At 42.5% G+C, this 22,100-nt stretch overlaps 1 protein-coding gene across 1 annotated transcript; it reads right to left on the bottom strand.

Annotated features, from left to right (window-relative positions):
* Positions 1-15,345: 15,345 nt before the first annotated feature.
* emx1 (empty spiracles homeobox 1) lies at positions 15,346-20,573 on the bottom strand. The gene is made up of 3 exons (XM_038982109.1): positions 20,228-20,573; positions 17,215-17,399; positions 15,346-15,513 (listed from the first exon to the last, which is right to left on the bottom strand). The coding sequence occupies exons 1-3, from the start codon at positions 20,571-20,573 to the stop codon at positions 15,346-15,348; spliced, it is 699 nt and encodes a 232-aa protein (XP_038838037.1).
* Between the last annotated feature and the right edge of the window lie 1,527 nt (positions 20,574-22,100).

The raw sequence follows: 22,100 nt of genomic DNA, 5'->3' as shown, positions 1-22,100 counted from the left end.
CGGTATTCAAAATGCCCTAACGGAGTGTTAAACGCCGTTTTCCACTCGTCCCCCTCTCTGATGCGCACGAGATGGTAAGCGTTACGAAGGTCCAACTTAGTAAAGAACCTGGCTCCCTGCAGAATCTCGAAGGCTGACGACATAAGGGGAAGCGGATAACGATTCTTAACCGTTATGTCATTCAACCCTCGATAATCCACGCAGGGGCGCAGAGTACCGTCCTTCTTCTTAACAAAAAAAAACCCCGCTCCGGCGGGAGAGGAAGAAGGCACCACGGTACCGGCGTCGAGAGAAACAGACAGATAATCCTCGAGAGCCTTACGTTCGGGAGCCGACAGAGAGTATAGTCTACCCCGAGGAGGAGTGGTCCCCGGAAGGAGATCAATACAACAATCATACGACCGGTGAGGAGGAAGAGAGTTGGCTCTGGACCGACTGAAGACCGTGCGCAGATCATGATATTCCTCCGGCACTCCTGTCAAATCACCAGGTTCCTCCTGAGAAGAGGGGACAGAAGAAACAGGAGGGATAGCAGACATTAAACACTTCACATGACAAGAAACGTTCCAGGATAGGATAGAATTACTAGACCAATTAATAGAAGGATTATGACATACTAGCCAGGGATGACCCAAAACAACAGGTGTAAAAGGTGAACGAAAAATCAAAAAGGAAATGGTCTCACTGTGGTTACCAGATACTGTGAGGGTTAAAGGTAGTGTCTCACATCTGATACTGGGGAGAAGACTACCATCTAAGGCGAACATGGGCGTGGGCTTCCCTAACTGTCTGAGAGGAATGTCATGTTTCCGAGCCCATGCTTCGTCCATAAAACAACCCTCAGCCCCAGAGTCTATCAAGGCACTGCAGGAAGCAGCCGAACCGGTCCAGCGTAGATGGACCGACAAGGTAGTACAGGATCTTGATGGAGAGACCTGAGTAGTAGCGCTCACCAGTAGCCCTCCGCTTACTGATGAGCTCTGGCCTTTTACTGGACATGACATGACAAAATGTCCAGCAGAACCGCAATAGAGGCAAAGGCGGTTGGTGATTCTCCGTTCCCTCTCCTTAGTCGAGATGCGAATACCTCCCAGCTGCATGGGCTCAGTCTCTGAGCCGGTGGGAGGAGATGGTTGAGATGCGGAGAGGGGGAACACCGTTAACGCGAGCTCTCTTCCACGAGCTCGGTGACGAAGATCTACCCGTCGTTCTATGCGGATGGCGAGTGCAATCAAAGAGTCCACGCTGGAAGGAACCTCCCGGGAGAGAATCTCATCCTTAACCTCAGCGTGGAGTCCCTCCAGAAAACGAGCGAGCAACGCCGGCTCGTTCCAGTCACTGGAGGCAGCAAGAGTGCGAAACTCTATAGAGTAATCCGTTATGGATCGATCACCTTGACATAGGGAAGCCAGGGCCCTGGAAGCCTCCTTCCCAAAAACTGAACGATCAAAAACCCGTATCATCTCCTCTTTAAAGTTCTGATAATCGTTAGAACACTCAGCCCTTGCCTCCCAGATAGCTGTGCCCCACTCCCGAGCCCGACCAGTAAGGAGTGATATGACGTAAGCGATCCGAGCTCTCTCTCTTGAGTATGTGTTGGGCTGGAGAGAGAACACAATATCACACTGGGTGAGAAAGGAGCGACACTCAGTGGGTTGCCCAGAGTAACATGGTGGGTTATTAACCCTAGGTTCCGGAGACTCGGAAGACCAGGAAGTAGCTGGTGGCACGAGACGAAGACTCTGAAACTGTCCTGAGAGGTCGGAGACCTGAGCGGCCAGGGTCTCAACGGCATGACGAGCAGCAGACAATTCCTGCTCGTGTCTGCCGAGCATTGCTCCCTGGAACTCGACGGCAGTGTTGCGAGAATCCGTAGTCGCTGGGTCCATTCTTGGTCGGATTCTTCTGTTATGCTGGTGAATGAGGACCCAAAAGCGACGTAATAGAAACAGAGTCTTTATTCCAGTCTTAAACAAACAATGATTCTCCTGGATATTATCAAAGGTAAATCCAAAACAGGAAACTGAAATCCTCTCGTCAGAAGAGAGGAACGACTGGAGACGCGACCACAGACTGCAGGTCGCTTCAGGAAGGCACAGGCCGTAGCTGACATAGACACCTGCTCACACGCAGCATCTGAAGAAGGCAAAAACACGACAGGGCGGAACAAGGACACAGAACAGCAAACATCAAACAAGAATCCGACAAGGACAGAAGCGGAAGACAGAGGGAGAAATAGGGACTCTAATCAGAGGGTAAAATAGGGGACAGGTGTGAAAGAGTAAATGAGGTAGTTAGGAGAATGGGAAACAGCTGGGAGCAGGAACGGAACGATAGAGAGAGAGAGCGAGAGAGGGAGAGAGGGAGGGGGAGAGAGAGGGATAGAAAGAGGGAAAGAACCTAATAAGACCAGCAGAGGGAAGCACAGGGACAAGACATGATGATCAATGACAAAACATGACAATATGTCTCTAACAGCTAGTCTACATCTCCCTCTATATGTCTCTAACAGTCAGCTAGTCTACATCTCCCTCTATATGTCTCTAACAGTCAGCTAGTCTACATCTCCCTCTATATGTCTCTAACAGCTAGTCTACATCTCCCTCTATATGTCTCTAACAGACAGCTAGTCTACATCTCCCTCTATATGTCTCTAACAGCTAGTCTACATCTCCCTCAATATGTCTCTAACAGCTAGTCTACATCTCCCTCTATATGTCTCTAACAGTCAGCTAGTCTACATCTCCCTCTATATGTCTCTAACAGCTAGTCTACATCTCCCTCTATATGTCTCTAACAGTCAGCTAGTCTACATCTCCCTCTATATGTCTCTAACAGTCAGCTAGTCTACATCTCCCTCTATATGTCTCTAACAGCTAGTCTACATCTCCCTCTATATGTCTCTAACAGTCAGCTAATCTACATCTCCCTCTATATGTCTCTAACAGCTAATCTACATCTCCCTCTATATGTCTCTAACAGTCAGCTAATCTACATCTCCCTCTATATGTCTCTAACAGTCAGCTAGTCTACATCTCCCTCTATATGTCTCTAACAGTCAGCTAGTCTACATCTCCCTCTATATGTCTCTAACAGTCAGCTAGTCTACATCTCCCTCTATATGTCTCTATCAGTCAGCTAGTCTACATCTCCCTCTATATGTCTCTAACAGCTAGTCTACATCTCCCTCTATATGTCTCTAACAGCTAGTCTACATCTCCCTCTATATGTCTCTAACAGCTAGTCTACATCTCCCTCTATATGTCTCTAACAGTCAGCTAGTCTACATCTCCCTCTATATGTCTCTAACAGTCAGCTAGTCTACATCTCCCTCTATATGTCTCTAACAGTCAGCTAGTCTACATCTCCCTCTATATGTCTCTAACAGTCAGCTAGTCTACATCTCCCTCTATATGTCTCTAACAGTCAGCTAGTCTACATCTCCCTCTATATGTCTCTAACAGTCAGCTAGTCTACATCTCCCTCTATATGTCTCTATCAGTCAGCTAGTCTACATCTCCCTCTATATGTCTCTAACAGCTAGTCTACATCTCCCTCTATATGTCTCTAACAGTCAGCTAGTCTACATCTCCCTCTATATGTCTCTAACAGCTAGTCTACATCTCCCTCTATATGTCTCTAACAGTCAGCTAGTCTACATCTCCCTCTATATGGCTCTAACAGCTAGTCTACATCTCCCTCTATATGTCTCTAACAGTCAGCTAGTCTACATCTCCCTCTATATGTCTCTAACAGTCAGCTAGTCTACATCTCCCTCTATATGGCTCTAACAGCTAGTCTACATCTCCCTCTATATGTCTCTAACAGTCAGCTAATCTACATCTCCCTCTATATGTCTCTAACAGTCAGCTAGTCTACATCTCCCTCTATATGTCTCTATCAGTCAGCTAGTCTACATCTCCCTCTATATGTCTCTAACAGTCAGCTAGTCTACATCTCCCTCTATATGTCTCTAACAGTCAGCTAGTCTACATCTCCCTCTATATGTCTCTAACAGTCAGCTAGTCTACATCTCCCTCTATATGTCTCTAACAGTCAGCTAGTCTACATCTCCCTCAATATGTCTCTAACAGACAGCTAGTCTACATCTCCCTCTATATGTCTCTAACAGACAGCTAGTCTACATCTCCCTCTATATGTCTCTAACAGCTAGTCTACATCTCCCTCTATATGTCTCTAACAGTCAGCTAGTCTACATCTCCCTCTATATGTCTCTAACAGTCAGCTAATCTACATCTCCCTCTATATGTCTCTAACAGTCAGCTAGTCTACATCTCCCTCTATATGTCTCTAACAGTCAGCTAGTCTACATCTCCCTCTATATGTCTCTAACAGCTAGTCTACATCTCCCTCTATATGTCTCTAACAGCTAGTCTACATCTCCCTCTATATGTCTCTAACAGTCAGCTAGTCTACATCTCCCTCTATATGTCTCTAACAGCTAGTCTACATCTCCCTCTATATGTCTCTAACAGCTAGTCTACATCTCCCTCTATATGTCTCTAACAGCTAGTCTACATCTCCCTCTATATGGCTCTAACAGTCAGCTAGTCTACATCTCCCTCTATATGTCTCTAACAGCTAGTCTACATCTCCCTCTATATGTCTCTAACAGCTAGTCTACATCTCCCTCTATATGTCTCTAACAGCTAGTCTACATCTCCCTCTATATGTCTCTAACAGCTAGTCTACATCTCCCTCAATATGTCTCTAACAGTCAGCTAGTCTACATCTCCCTCTATATGTCTCTAACAGCTAGTCTACATCTCCCTCTATATGTCTCTAACAGCTAGTCTACATCTCCCTCTATATGTCTCTAACAGCTAGTCTACATCTCCCTCTATATGTCTCTAACAGCTAGTCTACATCTCCCTCTATATGTCTCTAACAGCTAGTCTACATCTCCCTCTATGTCTCTAACAGTCAGCTAGTCTACATCTCCCTCTATATGTCTCTAACAGTCAGCTAGTCTACATCTCCCTCTATATGTCTCTAACAGTCAGCTAGTCTACATCTCCCTCAATATGTCTCTAACAGTCAGCTAGTCTACATCTCCCTCTATATGTCTCTAACAGTCAGCTAGTCTACATCTCCCTCTATATGTCTCTAACAGTCAGCTAGTCTACATCTCCCTCTATATGTCTCTAACAGCTAGTCTACATCTCCCTCTATATGTCTCTAACAGTCAGCTAGTCTACATCTCCCTCTATATGTCTCTAACAGTCAGCTAGTCTACATCTCCCTCAATATGTCTCTAACAGTCAGCTAGTCTACATCTCCCTCTATATGTCTCTAATAGTCAGCTAGTCTACATCTCCCTCTATATGGCTCTAACAGTCAGCTAGTCTACATCTCCCTCTATATGTCTCTAACAGCTAGTCTACATCTCCCTCTATATGTCTCTAACAGCTAGTCTACATCTCCCTCTATATGTCTCTAACAGCTAGTCTACATCTCCCTCTATATGTCTCTAACAGCTAGTCTACATCTCCCTCTATATGTCTCTAACAGCTAGTCTACATCTCCCTCTATATGTCTCTAACAGTCAGCTAGTCTACATCTCCCTCTATATGTCTCTAACAGTCAGCTAGTCTACATCTCCCTCAATATGTCTCTAACAGTCAGCTAGTCTACATCTCCCTCTATATGTCTCTAACAGTCAGCTAGTCTACATCTCTCTCTATATGTCTCTAACAGCTAGTCTACATCTCCCTCTATATGTCTCTAACAGTCAGCTAGTCTACATCTCCCTCTATATGTCTCTAACAGCTAGTCTACATCTCCCTCTATGTCTCTAACAGTCAGCTAGTCTACATCTCCCTCTATATGTCTCTAACAGCTAGTCTACATCTCCCTCTATATGTCTCTAACAGTCAGCTAGTCTACATCTCCCTCTATATGTCTCTAACAGTCAGCTAGTCTACATCTCCCTCTATATGTCTCTAACAGTCAGCTAGTCTACATCTCCCTCTATATGTCTCTAACAGTCAGCTAGTCTACATCTCCCTCTATATGTCTCTATCAGTCAGCTAGTCTACATCTCCCTCTATATGTCTCTAACAGTCAGCTAGTCTACATCTCCCTCTATATGTCTCTAACAGTCAGCTAGTCTACATCTCCCTCTATATGTCTCTAACAGCTAGTCTACATCTCCCTCTATATGTCTCTAACAGTCAGCTAGTCTACATCTCCCTCTATATGTCTCTAACAGCTAATCTACATCTCCCTCAATATGTCTCTAACAGACAGCTAGTCTACATCTCCCTCTATATGTCTCTATCAGTCAGCTAGTCTACATCTCCCTCTATATGTCTCTAACAGTCAGCTAGTCTACATCTCCCTCTATATGTCTCTAACAGACAGCTAGTCTACATCTCCCTCTATATGTCTCTAACAGTCAGCTAGTCTACATCTCCCTCTATATGTCTCTAACAGTCAGCTAGTCTACATCTCCCTCTATATGTCTCTAACAGTCAGCTAATCTACATCTCCCTCTATATGTCTCTAACAGTCAGCTAGTCTACATCTCCCTCTATATGTCTCTAACAGCTAGTCTACATCTCCCTCTATATGTCTCTAACAGTCAGCTAATCTACATCTCCCTCTATATGTCTCTAACAGCTAGTCTACATCTCCCTCTATATGTCTCTAACAGTCAGCTAGTCTACATCTCCCTCTATATGTCTCTAACAGCTAGTCTACATCTCCCTCTATATGTCTCTAACAGTCAGCTAGTCTACATCTCCCTCTATGTCTCTATCAGTCAGCTAGTCTACATCTCCCTCTATATGTCTCTAACAGCTAATCTACATCTCCCTCTATATGTCTCTAACAGTCAGCTAGTCTACATCTCCCTCTATATGTCTCTAACAGACAGCTAGTCTACATCTCCCTCTATATGTCTCTAACAGCTAGTCTACATCTCCCTCTATATGTCTCTAACAGTCAGCTAATCTACATCTCCCTCTATATGTCTCTATCAGTCAGCTAGTCTACATCTCCCTCTATATGTCTCTAACAGCTAGTCTACATCTCTCTCTATATGTCTCTAACAGTCAGCTAGTCTACATCTCCCTCAATATGTCTCTAACAGTCAGCTAGTCTACATCTCCCTCTATATGTCTCTAACAGTCAGCTAGTCTACATCTCTCTCTATATGTCTCTAACAGCTAGTCTACATCTCCCTCTATATGTCTCTATCAGTCAGCTAGTCTACATCTCCCTCTATATGTCTCTATCAGTCAGCTAGTCTACATCTCCCTCTATATGTCTCTAACAGTCAGCTAGTCTACATCTCCCTCTATATGTCTCTAACAGTCAGCTAATCTACATCTCCCTCTATATGTCTCTATCAGTCAGCTAGTCTACATCTCCCTCTATATGTCTCTAACAGTCAGCTAGTCTACATCTCCCTCTATATGTCTCTAACAGCTAGTCTACATCTCCCTCTATATGTCTCTAACAGTCAGCTAGTCTACATCTCCCTCTATATGTCTCTAACAGTCAGCTAGTCTACATCTCTCTCTATATGTCTCTAACAGCTAGTCTACATCTCCCTCTATATGTCTCTAACAGTCAGCTAGTCTACATCTCCCTCTATATGTCTCTAACAGTCAGCTAGTCTACATCTCCCTCTATATGTCTCTAACAGTCAGCTAGTCTACATCTCCCTCTATATGTCTCTAACAGCTAGTCTACATCTCCCTCTATATGTCTCTAACAGCTAGTCTACATCTCCCTCTATATGTCTCTAACAGTCAGCTAGTCTACATCTCCCTCTATATGTCTCTAACAGCTAGTCTACATCTCCCTCTATATGTCTCTAACAGCTAGTCTACATCTCTCTCTATATGTCTCTAACAGCTAGTCTACATCTCCCTCTATATGTCTCTAACAGCTAGTCTACATCTCCCTCTATATGTCTCTAACAGACAGCTAGTCTACATCTCCCTCTATATGTCTCTAACAGTCAGCTAGTCTACATCTCCCTCTATATGTCTCTAACAGTCAGCTAGTCTACATCTCCCTCTATATGTCTCTAACAGCTAGTCTACATCTCCCTCTATATGTCTCTAACAGTCAGCTAGTCTACATCTCCCTCTATATGTCTCTAACAGACAGCTAGTCTACATCTCCCTCTATATGTCTCTATCAGCTAGTCTACATCTCCCTCTATATGTCTCTAACAGCTAGTCTACATCTCCCTCTATATGTCTCTAACAGTCAGCTAGTCTACATCTCCCTCTATATGTCTCTAACAGCTAGTCTACATCTCCCTCTATATGTCTCTAACAGCTAGTCTACATCTCCCTCTATATGTCTCTAACAGCTAGTCTACATCTCCCTCTATATGTCTCTAACAGCTAGTCTACATCTCCCTCTATATGTCTCTAACAGTCAGCTAATCTACATCTCCCTCTATATGTCTCTAACAGCTAGTCTACATCTCCCTCTATATGTCTCTAACAGTCAGCTAGTCTACATCTCCCTCTATATGTCTCTAACAGCTAGTCTACATCTCCCTCTATATGTCTCTAACAGCTAGTCTACATCTCCCTCTATATGTCTCTAACAGTCAGCTAGTCTACATCTCCCTCTATATGTCTCTATCAGCTAGTCTACATCTCCCTCTATATGTCTCTATCAGTCAGCTAGTCTACATCTCCCTCTATATGTCTCTATCAGTCAGCTAGTCTACATCTCCCTCTATATGTCTCTAACAGTCAGCTAGTCTACATCTCCCTCTATATGTCTCTAACAGTCAGCTAGTCTACATCTCCCTCTATATGTCTCTAACAGTCAGCTAGTCTACATCTCCCTCTATATGTCTCTAACAGCTAGTCTACATCTCCCTCTATATGTCTCTAACAGTCAGCTAGTCTACATCTCCCTCTATGTCTCTAACAGTCAGCTAGTCTACATCTCCCTCTATATGTCTCTAACAGTCAGCTAGTCTACATCTCCCTCTATATGTCTCTAACAGTCAGCTAGTCTACATCTCCCTCTATATGTCTCTAACAGCTAGTCTACATCTCCCTCTATATGTCTCTAACAGCTAGTCTACATCTCCCTCTATATGTCTCTAACAGCTAGTCTACATCTCCCTCTATATGTCTCTAACAGCTAGTCTACATCTCCCTCTATATGTCTCTAACAGTCAGCTAGTCTACATCTCCCTCTATATGTCTCTAACAGCTAGTCTACATCTCCCTCTATATGTCTCTAACAGTCAGCTAGTCTACATCTCCCTCTATATGTCTCTAACAGTCAGCTAGTCTACATCTCCCTCTATATGTCTCTAACAGTCAGCTAGTCTACATCTCCCTCTATATGTCTCTAACAGTCAGCTAGTCTACATCTCCCTCTATATGTCTCTATCAGTCAGCTAGTCTACATCTCCCTCTATATGTCTCTAACAGTCAGCTAGTCTACATCTCCCTCTATATGTCTCTAACAGTCAGCTAGTCTACATCTCCCTCTATATGTCTCTAACAGTCAGCTAGTCTACATCTCCCTCTATATGTCTCTAACAGCTAGTCTACATCTCCCTCTATATGTCTCTAACAGTCAGCTAGTCTACATCTCCCTCTATATGTCTCTAACAGCTAATCTACATCTCCCTCAATATGTCTCTAACAGACAGCTAGTCTACATCTCCCTCTATATGTCTCTATCAGTCAGCTAGTCTACATCTCCCTCTATATGTCTCTAACAGTCAGCTAGTCTACATCTCCCTCTATATGTCTCTAACAGTCAGCTAGTCTACATCTCCCTCTATATGTCTCTAACAGTCAGCTAATCTACATCTCCCTCTATATGTCTCTAACAGTCAGCTAGTCTACATCTCCCTCTATATGTCTCTAACAGCTAGTCTACATCTCCCTCTATATGTCTCTAACAGTCAGCTAATCTACATCTCCCTCTATATGTCTCTAACAGCTAGTCTACATCTCCCTCTATATGTCTCTAACAGTCAGCTAGTCTACATCTCCCTCTATATGTCTCTAACAGCTAGTCTACATCTCCCTCTATATGTCTCTAACAGTCAGCTAGTCTACATCTCCCTCTATGTCTCTATCAGTCAGCTAGTCTACATCTCCCTCTATATGTCTCTAACAGCTAATCTACATCTCCCTCTATATGTCTCTAACAGTCAGCTAGTCTACATCTCCCTCTATATGTCTCTAACAGACAGCTAGTCTACATCTCCCTCTATATGTCTCTAACAGCTAGTCTACATCTCCCTCTATATGTCTCTAACAGTCAGCTAATCTACATCTCCCTCTATATGTCTCTATCAGTCAGCTAGTCTACATCTCCCTCTATATGTCTCTAACAGCTAGTCTACATCTCTCTCTATATGTCTCTAACAGTCAGCTAGTCTACATCTCCCTCAATATGTCTCTAACAGTCAGCTAGTCTACATCTCCCTCTATATGTCTCTAACAGTCAGCTAGTCTACATCTCTCTCTATATGTCTCTAACAGCTAGTCTACATCTCCCTCTATATGTCTCTATCAGTCAGCTAGTCTACATCTCCCTCTATATGTCTCTATCAGTCAGCTAGTCTACATCTCCCTCTATATGTCTCTAACAGTCAGCTAGTCTACATCTCCCTCTATATGTCTCTAACAGTCAGCTAATCTACATCTCCCTCTATATGTCTCTATCAGTCAGCTAGTCTACATCTCCCTCTATATGTCTCTAACAGTCAGCTAGTCTACATCTCCCTCTATATGTCTCTAACAGCTAGTCTACATCTCCCTCTATATGTCTCTAACAGTCAGCTAGTCTACATCTCCCTCTATATGTCTCTAACAGTCAGCTAGTCTACATCTCTCTCTATATGTCTCTAACAGCTAGTCTACATCTCCCTCTATATGTCTCTAACAGTCAGCTAGTCTACATCTCCCTCTATATGTCTCTAACAGTCAGCTAGTCTACATCTCCCTCTATATGTCTCTAACAGTCAGCTAGTCTACATCTCCCTCTATATGTCTCTAACAGCTAGTCTACATCTCCCTCTATATGTCTCTAACAGCTAGTCTACATCTCCCTCTATATGTCTCTAACAGCTAGTCTACATCTCCCTCTATATGTCTCTAACAGCTAGTCTACATCTCTCTCTATATGTCTCTAACAGCTAGTCTACATCTCCCTCTATATGTCTCTAACAGCTAGTCTACATCTCCCTCTATATGTCTCTAACAGACAGCTAGTCTACATCTCCCTCTATATGTCTCTATCAGTCAGCTAGTCTACATCTCCCTCTATATGTCTCTAACAGCTAGTCTACATCTCCCTCTATATGTCTCTAACAGCTAGTCTACATCTCCCTCTATATGTCTCTAACAGTCAGCTAGTCTACATCTCCCTCTATATGTCTCTAACAGCTAGTCTACATCTCCCTCTATATGTCTCTAACAGTCAGCTAGTCTACATCTCCCTCTATATGGCTCTAACAGCTAGTCTACATCTCCCTCTATATGTCTCTAACAGTCAGCTAGTCTACATCTCCCTCTATATGTCTCTAACAGCTAGTCTACATCTCCCTCTATATGTCTCTAACAGCTAGTCTACATCTCCCTCTATATGTCTCTAACAGCTAGTCTACATCTCCCTCTATATGTCTCTAACAGTCAGCTAGTCTACATCTCCCTCTATATGTCTCTAACAGCTAGTCTACATCTCCCTCTATATGTCTCTAACAGTCAGCTAGTCTACATCTCCCTCTATATGTCTCTAACAGCTAGTCTACATCTCCCTCTATATGTCTCTAACAGTCAGCTAGTCTACATCTCCCTCTATATGTCTCTAACAGCTAGTCTACATCTCCCTCTATATGTCTCTAACAGACAGCTAGTCTACATCTCCCTCTATATGTCTCTAACAGACAGCTAGTCTACATCTCCCTCTATATGTCTCTAACAGTCAGCTAGTCTACATCTCCCTCTATATGTCTCTAACAGCTAGTCTACATCTCCCTCTATATGTCTCTAACAGACAGCTAGTCTACATCTCCCTCTATATGTCTCTAACAGACAGCTAATCTACATCTCCCTCTATATGTCTCTATCAGCCAGCTAGCCACATTCCAGTCATTCAAACAAGCAGCTCTTTTCTTTCCTTTACATACCTGCACCTGCGCTGAGGATTGAATGTCCTTTAAAACTCAACTCAACGCCTTCAGATGCTCCTTGTATTGTGTGCCTGATGTGCTGTCTCTAACAGAATGATAACACTGTCATCTACGATGCCTGGTCTCTTCTCCCAGCGTTCCACACGCCACCCTATCCCCTCTAACAGAATGACAATACTGTCATCTGTCCCCTCTATACAGTGGTAGTAGTGCACTAAGTAGTGCACTAGATAAGTAATAGGGTTGCCATTTGGGATTCAGCCCCTCTCTCTGCCTCTGTGTGTCTTCCCCTCTCTCCTCCCTCCCCCTCTCTGTTTACCAACCCCCCCCCCCCCCCCCCATCACCCCAGGACCAGACGGCAGGGTCGACCACGACACTGTAGGATCATTGAACATGGATTCCTTCTTTTGTACAGGTGATTCGTGGAGAGTTATGAGAAAGAGGGCGTGTAACAGTAGTAGCCCTTATCAAAGTGCCAGGTGAGAGGGGACGACACATACAGGACGTGACCTCATTGAACCTAGCGCTGCAGGGCCCCGTGTCCACCAAGCATCTGGGAGCACTGATCTATCATCCATTTGGGGTTTTTAAATCATAATGAATAGTAAAGGGTGGACCTGATCCTCGAGCAGCAGTTCCACTATGAGACACTTTGTGAATGTGGGCATGTAGCGCTAGGTGAGAGGGATGGGGTAGTAGTAGGAGTACTACCTACTGTTCCTCTGTTTTTAAAGACTTCAGGGATTATGTTCTGACTGTTGGAGGATAAAGAACGCTGTTGAGGGTAACACGGCTGGCACCTGTTTACTAAACTAACGGTGCTCTCGTCTAATCCCTCCAGCATACCTGCCTTACCTGCCTTATCTTCCATACCTGCCTTACCTGCCTTACCTGCCATACATGCCATACCTGCCTTACCTGCCTTACCTGCCTTACATGCCATACCTGCCTTACCTGCCTTATCTTCCATACCTGATTACCTGCCTTACCTGCCTTACATGCCATACCTGCCTTACCTGCCATACCTGCCTTATCTTCCTTACATGCCATACCTGCCTTACCTGCCTTATCTTCCATACCTGCCTTACCTGCCTTACATGCCATACCTGCCTTATCTTCCATACCTGCCTTACCTGCCTTACATGCCATACCTGCCTTACCTGCCATATCTTCCATACCTGCCTTACCTTCCTTACATGCCATACCTGCCTTACCTGCCATACCTGCCTTATCTTCCATACCTGCCTTACCTTCCTTACATGCCATACCTGCCTTACCTGCCATATCTGCCTTATCTTCCATACCTGCCTTACCTGCCTTATCTGCCATACCTGCCTTACCTGCCTTATCTTCCATACCTGCCTTACCTGCCTTATCTGCCATACCTGCCTTACCTGCCTTATCTTCCATACCTGCCTTATCTTCCATACCTGCTTTACCTGTCTTATCTGCCATACCTGCCTTACCTGATTATCTGCCTTACCTGCCTTATCTTCCATACCTGCCTTATCTTCCTTACCTGCCTTATCTTCCATACCTGCCTTATCTTCCATACCTGCCTTATCTTTCTTACCTGCCATACCTGCCTTACCTGCCTTATCTTCCATACCTGCCTTATCTTCCATACCTGCCTTATCTGCCATACCTGCCTTACCTGATTATCTGCCATACCTGCCTTACCTGCCTCACATGCCTTACCTGCCTTATCTTTCTTACCTGCCATACCTGCCTTATCTTCCATACCTGCCTTATCTTCCATACCTGCCTTATCTTCCATACCTGCCTTATCTTCCATACCTGCCTTATCTGCCATACCTGCCTTACCTGATTATCTGCCATACCTGCCTTACCTGCCTCACATGCCTTACCTGCCTTATCTTTCTTACCTGCCATACCTGCCTTATCTTCCATACCTGCCTTATCTTCCATACCTGCCTTATCTTCCATACCTGCCTTATCTTCCATACCTGCCTTACCTGATTATCTTCCATACCTGCCTTACCTGCCTCACATGCCTTACCTGCCTTATCTTTCTTACCTGCCATACCTGCCTTATCTGCCATACCTGCCTTATCTTCCATACCTGCCTTATCTTCCATACCTGCCTTACCTGGTCATTCTCAGGACCACTAGGAGACTATGAGCTCAGAAATAATGTTCATCAGACAAATTCTTAATTTGTTTTTTTATGTTCTTGTTTCTAAAACATCTTTATTTATTTTTACATTTATTTGTTACATTTTTATATGTTTTGATATTTAAATGGATGTCAATATGTCTGTCGGTAAACATTCCAGTAATGACAAGAGTCTACCGTTAGATTGATCCTATTCTACCCCGGCCAGCATTGAGTCCCGATGACCTTAATCCTCATCCATACAGCAGTCCACCAACAGTGAGTAGTGAACGTGTGGATACCTGTGTTGTACGCACACCACAGACGAGTTCAGCAGGAACGTTCACGTAGAAATATGCTCTGTAGAACAAAACATGTCGGTCGCATTTCTATCTGCAACGGTCAACAACTGAAACGTGGCCCGGTTATGAAACTGACGGAGAAATGATCTTAGGAATTGTATATGATTGTATATGTTTCGTCAAAAAAATGCCTAACAGAAGCAGCCTTAGTGTGAACGGCCTATCATGTGATAATATCCAGCATTATGTCAAAAATAAACACAAACAAAAACCTCTCTCACCTCCGGCTGTTGTAAGTCATGCACCAAAGATCATTAGATAGATGAGACATTAAGAGATCAGAGAAGCCGTATGATGCAGGATGGAACACCACCTATACAAGTCAAGTGCCATAAAATCTGTTTTTTCTCTGCATCACCGACCGTCGACTCAAAACACTCTTCTCTTGCTGTTGATGAAGAAGCTTATCAAATACTTTTAGTCCTTTAGTGGGGGGGGGGGTATTTTTCTTCTTGTAACATGTCATTATACTTCATAACTTGACATAATAAATAGGATCTGACGTTGGTCCTCAGAAAGGGGACACAGGGTATGGGGAGTAGAGGGGTAGGAGGGGGGGGGAGGAGAGGGGAGGAGGGGGGGGGGGGGGGGGGGGAGTAGAGGGGTAGGAGGGTGTGGGAGGCCAGGGAACGTGGGTGTGGGGGGGGGGAGTATGGGGCCAGGGGAGGAGGGGGGAGGGGACATAAGGGGGAGTGGGGGGGTATTCTCAGTCCTCAGAGGTGACATCAATGTCCTCGGAGCTGCCCTGCTTGGTGGCAAGTCTCCATCTGTTGATGTGGTGGTTTCCTTTCTTCTTCTGATGACAGTCAGGCCCCTCCTCCTCCAGCTTCTGTCTCTTGTACTTAGTCCTCCTGTTCTGGAACCAAACCTTCACCTGGGGAGGAAGACAGGGACATTAGAGACATCTATCTTATCAAGGACATCTATTTCATTTTATTGGAGGGCTCTCTAGGCTCCTCTATTCTGGGAAGATCTCAATTTGCATACTCCTCACAGTCCTCTCTCCTTGTCACCTTCTCAAAAAACCCCATTGGAGAAGAAGGTCAGAGGGGGAGGGACCTCTGTCTTTCTCGCCGTGGATGCTCTGTTTCACTATTGTTTCTCGTGAAATGTACCCCACAAAATATGCATTTAGTGCGTTAAACAACCATATCATGAACATTACAAGTAAAATCTTCGTAAATAGCTACTATTTGCAAAAAAATAGCGCTAGAAATGTAAACAAAAGTGGTTGAATAGCTACACTCAACACCAAAAACTGTTCGCTGCATATTATAATTTGCATATCAACACCAAGGTCACCAAGTCAATTGATATAACGATGTTTGGTCATGATGTCATTCTAATGTATTTAGTTGCCGTTATAAGCAACTTTCAAGCCTGCCAAAGAGAGGGTAAGGGTATGCTATTGTAATGAATTAGGGTCCTATTGATGCTGGTGGCGATTCGTTTCGCGGTCATATCCTCCGGAAGTTAGGTTGCTGGCGGTTAGACGATACCTTACCATTAATTGAAGAGAAGTTACAAAGATTTTTATTCCCGCGAATATTTGCATTCAATAACCATCGCCTATTTCATTTCAACGTCAATATGTCCATAGAGGGCTACCCTATTCGTCTTGTTTTTTTGTTTTTTTTATAGTAGGTACATATATTATTTTAATAATAAATTATATCCTGGAAAAAGTAGCGAGAATAATGCAGGATAGTATTTGTATTTATTATGGATTCCCATTAGCGCTACTCTTCCTGGGTAGTGAACGAGTTTTGTATCAAAATGTCGAGTTATTCACTTGGATTTTACTTACACGTGTCATTATTTCACTGTAGGCGACGTTATGTTGACGCTTTATGCTCGAACTAAAGAATATCTTGTTTTTTTGTTCATCAGGCTAGATCAACTATTTTTTCCAATAACAACGTATTGGAAATGGAGTTCAGGTTACCTGTTTTTAACTGATTATTAGATGACTCACTGAACTTTGACAGTACAATAGCCTAGTCAGATTTTTTCTTATAGTAGGCCTTTCGCTAACAGTAATTCCAGCGTAAAAAAATGTGTCGATATTGGTCCTGTGTGAACTATAGTCCTATTTATACCTGCAGGAAAGAGCGAACGTTTTCCAGAAGACACACTAATGGTTAGCCTAACAATAATGTCAAACGTCAATAATAATTACAATTTAATATTAATGATAATAATAATTACATTTTAATTGCAATAATATTGAAAACAATGTGAATGGAACCGGTTTAAAATATTTAGTTCACGAAGCTAATATAACGGAATGGGGATCCCTCCATCGAACTAATACATAATACACTGAAAATGTTTTCTTTATTTATAACAATTAAATAAGAATAATTTGCTGATTTATATGTTTGTTATTACGGCATATTACAAACTTGTATAAAACAGTTTTTTTTATGTTGTTGAAGATATTTTATTTGGATGACGAAGCAAGCTTCATTGACCGTCAACGCAGATTGCAGAATGCGTTTGGGCTGTATTACTCATGATTTATATATTCCCAAACTGTGTTTTAATACAATTCAATACCGGGTAGAGATCTCACCTGTGTTTCAGACAGACTCAGACTGTTGGCCAGCTGTTTCCTCTCCGCTCCTACTACGTAATGATTCTTCTCGAAAGCCCGTTCGAGCCGCAGGAGCTGCGACGGGGAGAAGGCGGTTCGGATCCGCTTGGGTTTCCGGGCGAACGGGCCGTGAAGGAGCAAGCTATCTTGGGAAACATCATTTCCTGGGGGCAGAGAGAGAGGGAGAGGGAAATCACAGTGGGATTGAAGCAATGAACACACTGAGCAACACGAGGCGCGTTTTGATGTGCAGTGAGGTGGAATAGAACAGCACACGCCCTGTTGGTTTCAGAGGCGAGTTTATAAACTCTTGGTGTAGTTTGAAGTATAGTCTATTCAGCGTTTTAACTATACAGCGTCAATGTAGGCCTCAATTTAAACAGTAGACATATATTTTATATCGCAACAATTAATGCTATATATATATAAAGTGTCTCATATATATATATATATATATATATATATATATATATATATATATATATATATATATATATATGAGACACTGTTTAATTCATCAACAACATCATGTGGCTTCTTTAAATTGAGAATACTACGAAACCTGTGTCCAAATATTGAGAATACTTGATCGTATGTGTCCAAATAGCCTATATTGTATAGCAGACCTATTAAATGAAGTCACACAGGAACATTAGGGAGAGTTAACCTATATATAACCCCTCGTAAAATGTTAGATTCATCGACTGTAATGCATATAGGTCCCTGTGTGTATTTTTTTTTTTTAAGCGGTTCAGACAAAAACATTTACAAGTGATGTGAGACAAATCATTTGGCAGTAAAAAGTTGGCATAAAAATCCCAAATTTGAGAGAACATTTGGGAATAAAATCGTTCGGATCGGCCCACTCACTCAGATAGTGGTTTCGTGTGATTGGGGATAAATTCACAGTGGGAGTGACCGCGTGACAAAGACAATATTTCCTTTGGCTGTGGCCCGATGTGTGGGGAAATCAACCATGGTGCCGTGGGAAAATAGACTGGTTAGCTATGCACTCCGTTAACCTGGACTTTAGATCTAGAGGAAAATAGATTCCTACATATTTTATCACCTGTATCATTGACTTCACGTATACCTTTATTATAACAGGTGTTATAACATGTTAGCCTACTGTGCTATATATTGTGTTTACCTTTATTATAACAGGGAGTGCCTTTGAGACAAAGGTCTCTTTCACAAGGAAGCCCCGCATGCACACAATTCACAAAATAAATTAGAATACCAATTTTTAAAAACACACTAATGGAAAATAATCAGCAAATATGTCCTCAATGAAACCATTGCAGCTGCCGGAAAGGCACCAGGTAGTTATAGGGAAGATGGGATGCCTGTAGACTAAACGCTGATTTACCTACTAACTTTGTAGAGACCGAACGTATTTGTTCACTGATATGAAAATTATAATTCAGATGGATATTTTAGCACGCAATAGCATGGGCTATCTTATTCGTGTTGAAGAATTTTGGTTAGCATTTCCTGGTTTGGGGAATTTTGGTGTGCATTTCTGGTTTGGTGAATGTTGGTGTGCGTTCTCCTCAACGTAATGTTTTCTTGTTGTTGGTTGATTTAGTTTTTTTATCGACATGTCTTCACCTCATGGGAATAGTAGAACATTTGCTGCTCTGCGTTGAGATGTTTGGTTGCAAAACTGATTGACGTTTTCCTTTTACCAAAGTGTGTTGTAGATAAGTACACTCTATCTCATATCCACTATAGATAGGTATTTCCTGTGGTAGAAAAAGTACCCAATTGTCCCACTTGAGTAAAAAGTAAAGATAGCTTAATAGAAAATGACTCCAGTAAAAGAGAAAGTCACCCAGTAAAATACTGGTATTTGGTTTTAAATATACTTAAGTATCTAAAGTAAATATATAATTGCTCAAATATACTTAAGTATAAAAAGTATAAGTTTAAAAGTATAAATAAATAACTATAAATCATTTAAACATCCTTATATTAAGCAAACCAGACGGCACAATTGTCCTTGTTTTGTTTTAATTTACGGATAGCCAGAGGCACTCTCCAACACTCTGGCATCATTTACAAACGAAGCATGTGTGTTTAGTAAATCCGCCAGATCAGAGGCAGTAGGACCAGGGATGTTCTCTGTTTAGTAAATCCGCCAGATCAGAGGCAGTAGGACCAGGGATGTTCTCTGTTTAGTAAATCCGCCAGATCAGAGGCAGTAGGACCAGGGATGTTCTCTGTTTAGTAAATCCGCCAGATCAGAGGCAGTAGGACCAGGGATGTTCTCTGTTTAGTAAATCCGCCAGATCAGAGGCAGTAGGACCAGGGATGTTCTCTGTTTAGTAAATCCGCCAGATCAGAGGCAGTAGGGAGGACCAGGGATGTTCTCTTGATAACTGCGTGAATTTGACCATTTTCCTGTCCTGCTAAATCATTTAAAATGTAACGAGTACTTTTGGGTGTCAGGGGAAATGTATGGAGTACAAATTACAGTATTTTCTTTAGGACTGTAATAAAGTAAAAGTTGTCAAAATATAAATTGTAAAGTAAAGATACCAACAACAAAAACTACTAAAGTAGTATTTAAAAGTATTTTTACTTAGTACTTTAAACCACTGATTATTTGTTATGTTCACCTGTGGCTGAAAAGCAAGGTTACCCATAAAGCCCTCGTTGTCAATAATAGTGTAATAAAAACAAATATTAACTGATAATGTTTAACATATAGATGAAAATGAATGATTAACATCATCATTATTGTAACCTAATTGTTGTCAATCATTAATCTGTGAAATGGACATTTCTGACCGCATGCAGTGTAGGTCACATAGTTTAGTCCTTCATTGTAAAAGTACAAACAACCCAGAGGCATTATTTTTTCTTAATTAACCTGTAACTTGAGCTGCTTGACATTGGCTATTGAGATTGAGAAATTATTTATTTAATTTTGAAACACACACACACACACACACACACACACACACACCATCAATCAATCAATGTTTACCTTGAAATCTGTGTCCGAAGAACCTGTTCCGTAAAACCCATGGGTAGAAGTTAAGAGGGTCTCGGTGCTGTGTCCCAAAGAAGTGTGCAGGGTGTTGTAGGTGGCCCCCTCCTAGCTGGTGGGGGTTCATGGTCAGCCCGGGGTGGTTGACCGACTCAGGGAACACCAGCTCCGGGTTCTGATACAGAGACCTGCCGTTGGGACTCTGGTACCCGTTCATGAAAGCGTCAGTGGGGTTGGAATAAGTCAGGGCCGTCGGTCGGATGGGATCTTCCGTGGTTTGAGGGTTTTCTTTGGCCACCAAGGATTCTATCGTAAAACAGCGTTTACCCGCGGACGAAAACATCTTCCTCACTTCACGTATAGAAATCCCAGGAAAAAAAAAACAGAATATATCTTGTAACTTACTCTTTAAGCCAGTCACAATGGTACCCCTTCAAAAAGGCATAGTGAGCACCTACGGTAGAGCCCCCCTGGACCGATGTTCTGAGCGGGAACCTTGGGCACCTTTTTGAGTTAGTGACGCGACGCCTGATCCGCGGAGCTGCGTTTCGTGTCAGGGAGAATATGAGGAGAAATGTGCGTCAACGTTCTGGAACCCAGAGGACTGGGATGTGGTGCGGGCAGGGGCAACCGGGGCTGAAACTAAATTGTGCTGATTGGACGAGTACACCTGCCAATGAGTTCTCACAACTACCTGGCGCCTGGATTTAGAGCAGAGGCAGGATTGGAGTTGGAGATGACGTACAGCAACTTCAAAAGCAACAATAGGTTCATGTGAAAAGATTAGCATAGTGAACCATAGTCGATTTTTTTTCATCGGGTTTTGCTCATTGTATAAAGACAACACCAGCAACAAATATTCCGGTTGAATATCCATGAACACATTTCTTATCAAATTGATGCGTAAAATAAAATCAGTGTTTATTTACAAGGTTGACAATGACAGTTCTTTCTCCATTAAAGCGAAGCCTATAATACCAATAATTTGCTAATGGTAAAATACGTCAAAAAGCCTCCGGGTCATACGTGACTTTAGTGCGCCATCCCGATGCTTCTATTTTTCCTCCGGTCTCCTCAGACCAAACCGCTTGGAAACCTTCTTGGTGCCCCGCGCCAAGACCGCGTGTGGTTTCTGAAGAGAGCTCCGTCAAAAAAAAATGACGTTTTACTTCTATGGCTGTTTGTTTATGTGATATTAGATCTCAGTTTAATATAGAGGAAATACGCGTTTAGTCCAACCCACTGGTTAAGTTAACACTCATTTGGATATCACAACACCGTGATAATGAAGCGTGATGATTGACTAAAAGGTTTCATCAGCAGAAATTGGAAATCTCATCCTTATAGCAGATATATATACGGACTCTTAGGCCTATATTATAATTAGTCTTTGCAATATGGCACCTATTTTAAATAGTCCTCTTTCAGTTAATAACATGACCTAACAGCCTACTAATGTGAAATCTAACCTCGATCAGAAAGATAACAGTAGTTGGTAATTTAGGCCTAAAAGCGATCCTATAGGAATATTTGATTTTTGTATTTAGTTTGTGTATTTTCATAGTTAATAGACATAGGCCTATAGCTGATATTTATAATGTATAATTATATTATGGAAACCCGCATTGTTATTGTGAAACCTCTTATGATCAAAAACGAATAGGCCAGTCAGACAATAAAATAAAACAAGTTTTACAAATATATTTTTACACCCTTTATTGTCCTTATTGCTTGGCGTGTACATCTCGTGTACCTTATAGAATTGGCGTTAACCCTGTCCTTTCTAAGAAATATGTCATACCTTCAGAATAGTACATTTTTTAAAGGGTTATAATTTAATAGAATTTCAGATGGCGAGTTATTGTGGATG

This window comes from Salvelinus namaycush, unplaced genomic scaffold (genome assembly GCF_016432855.1).
Source record: "Salvelinus namaycush isolate Seneca unplaced genomic scaffold, SaNama_1.0 Scaffold1027, whole genome shotgun sequence".
Taxonomy (NCBI): domain Eukaryota; kingdom Metazoa; phylum Chordata; class Actinopteri; order Salmoniformes; family Salmonidae; genus Salvelinus; species Salvelinus namaycush.
This window is presented reverse-complemented; position numbering and strand designations above follow the sequence as displayed.

Excerpts from the sequence above, each read along its gene's own strand:
- emx1 (XM_038982109.1), bottom strand. The coding sequence starts at position 20,573 with ATGTTTTCGTCCGCGGGTAAACGCTGTTTTACGATAGAATCCTTGGTG. Across the intron at positions 17,400-20,227 it reads CTTCGGACACAGATTTCAAG|GAAATGATGTTTCCCAAGAT; the intron begins GTAAACATTGAT and ends CTCTGCCCCCAG. Across the intron at positions 15,514-17,214 it reads TGAGTCTGTCTGAAACACAG|GTGAAGGTTTGGTTCCAGAA; the intron begins GTGAGATCTCTA and ends CTTCCTCCCCAG.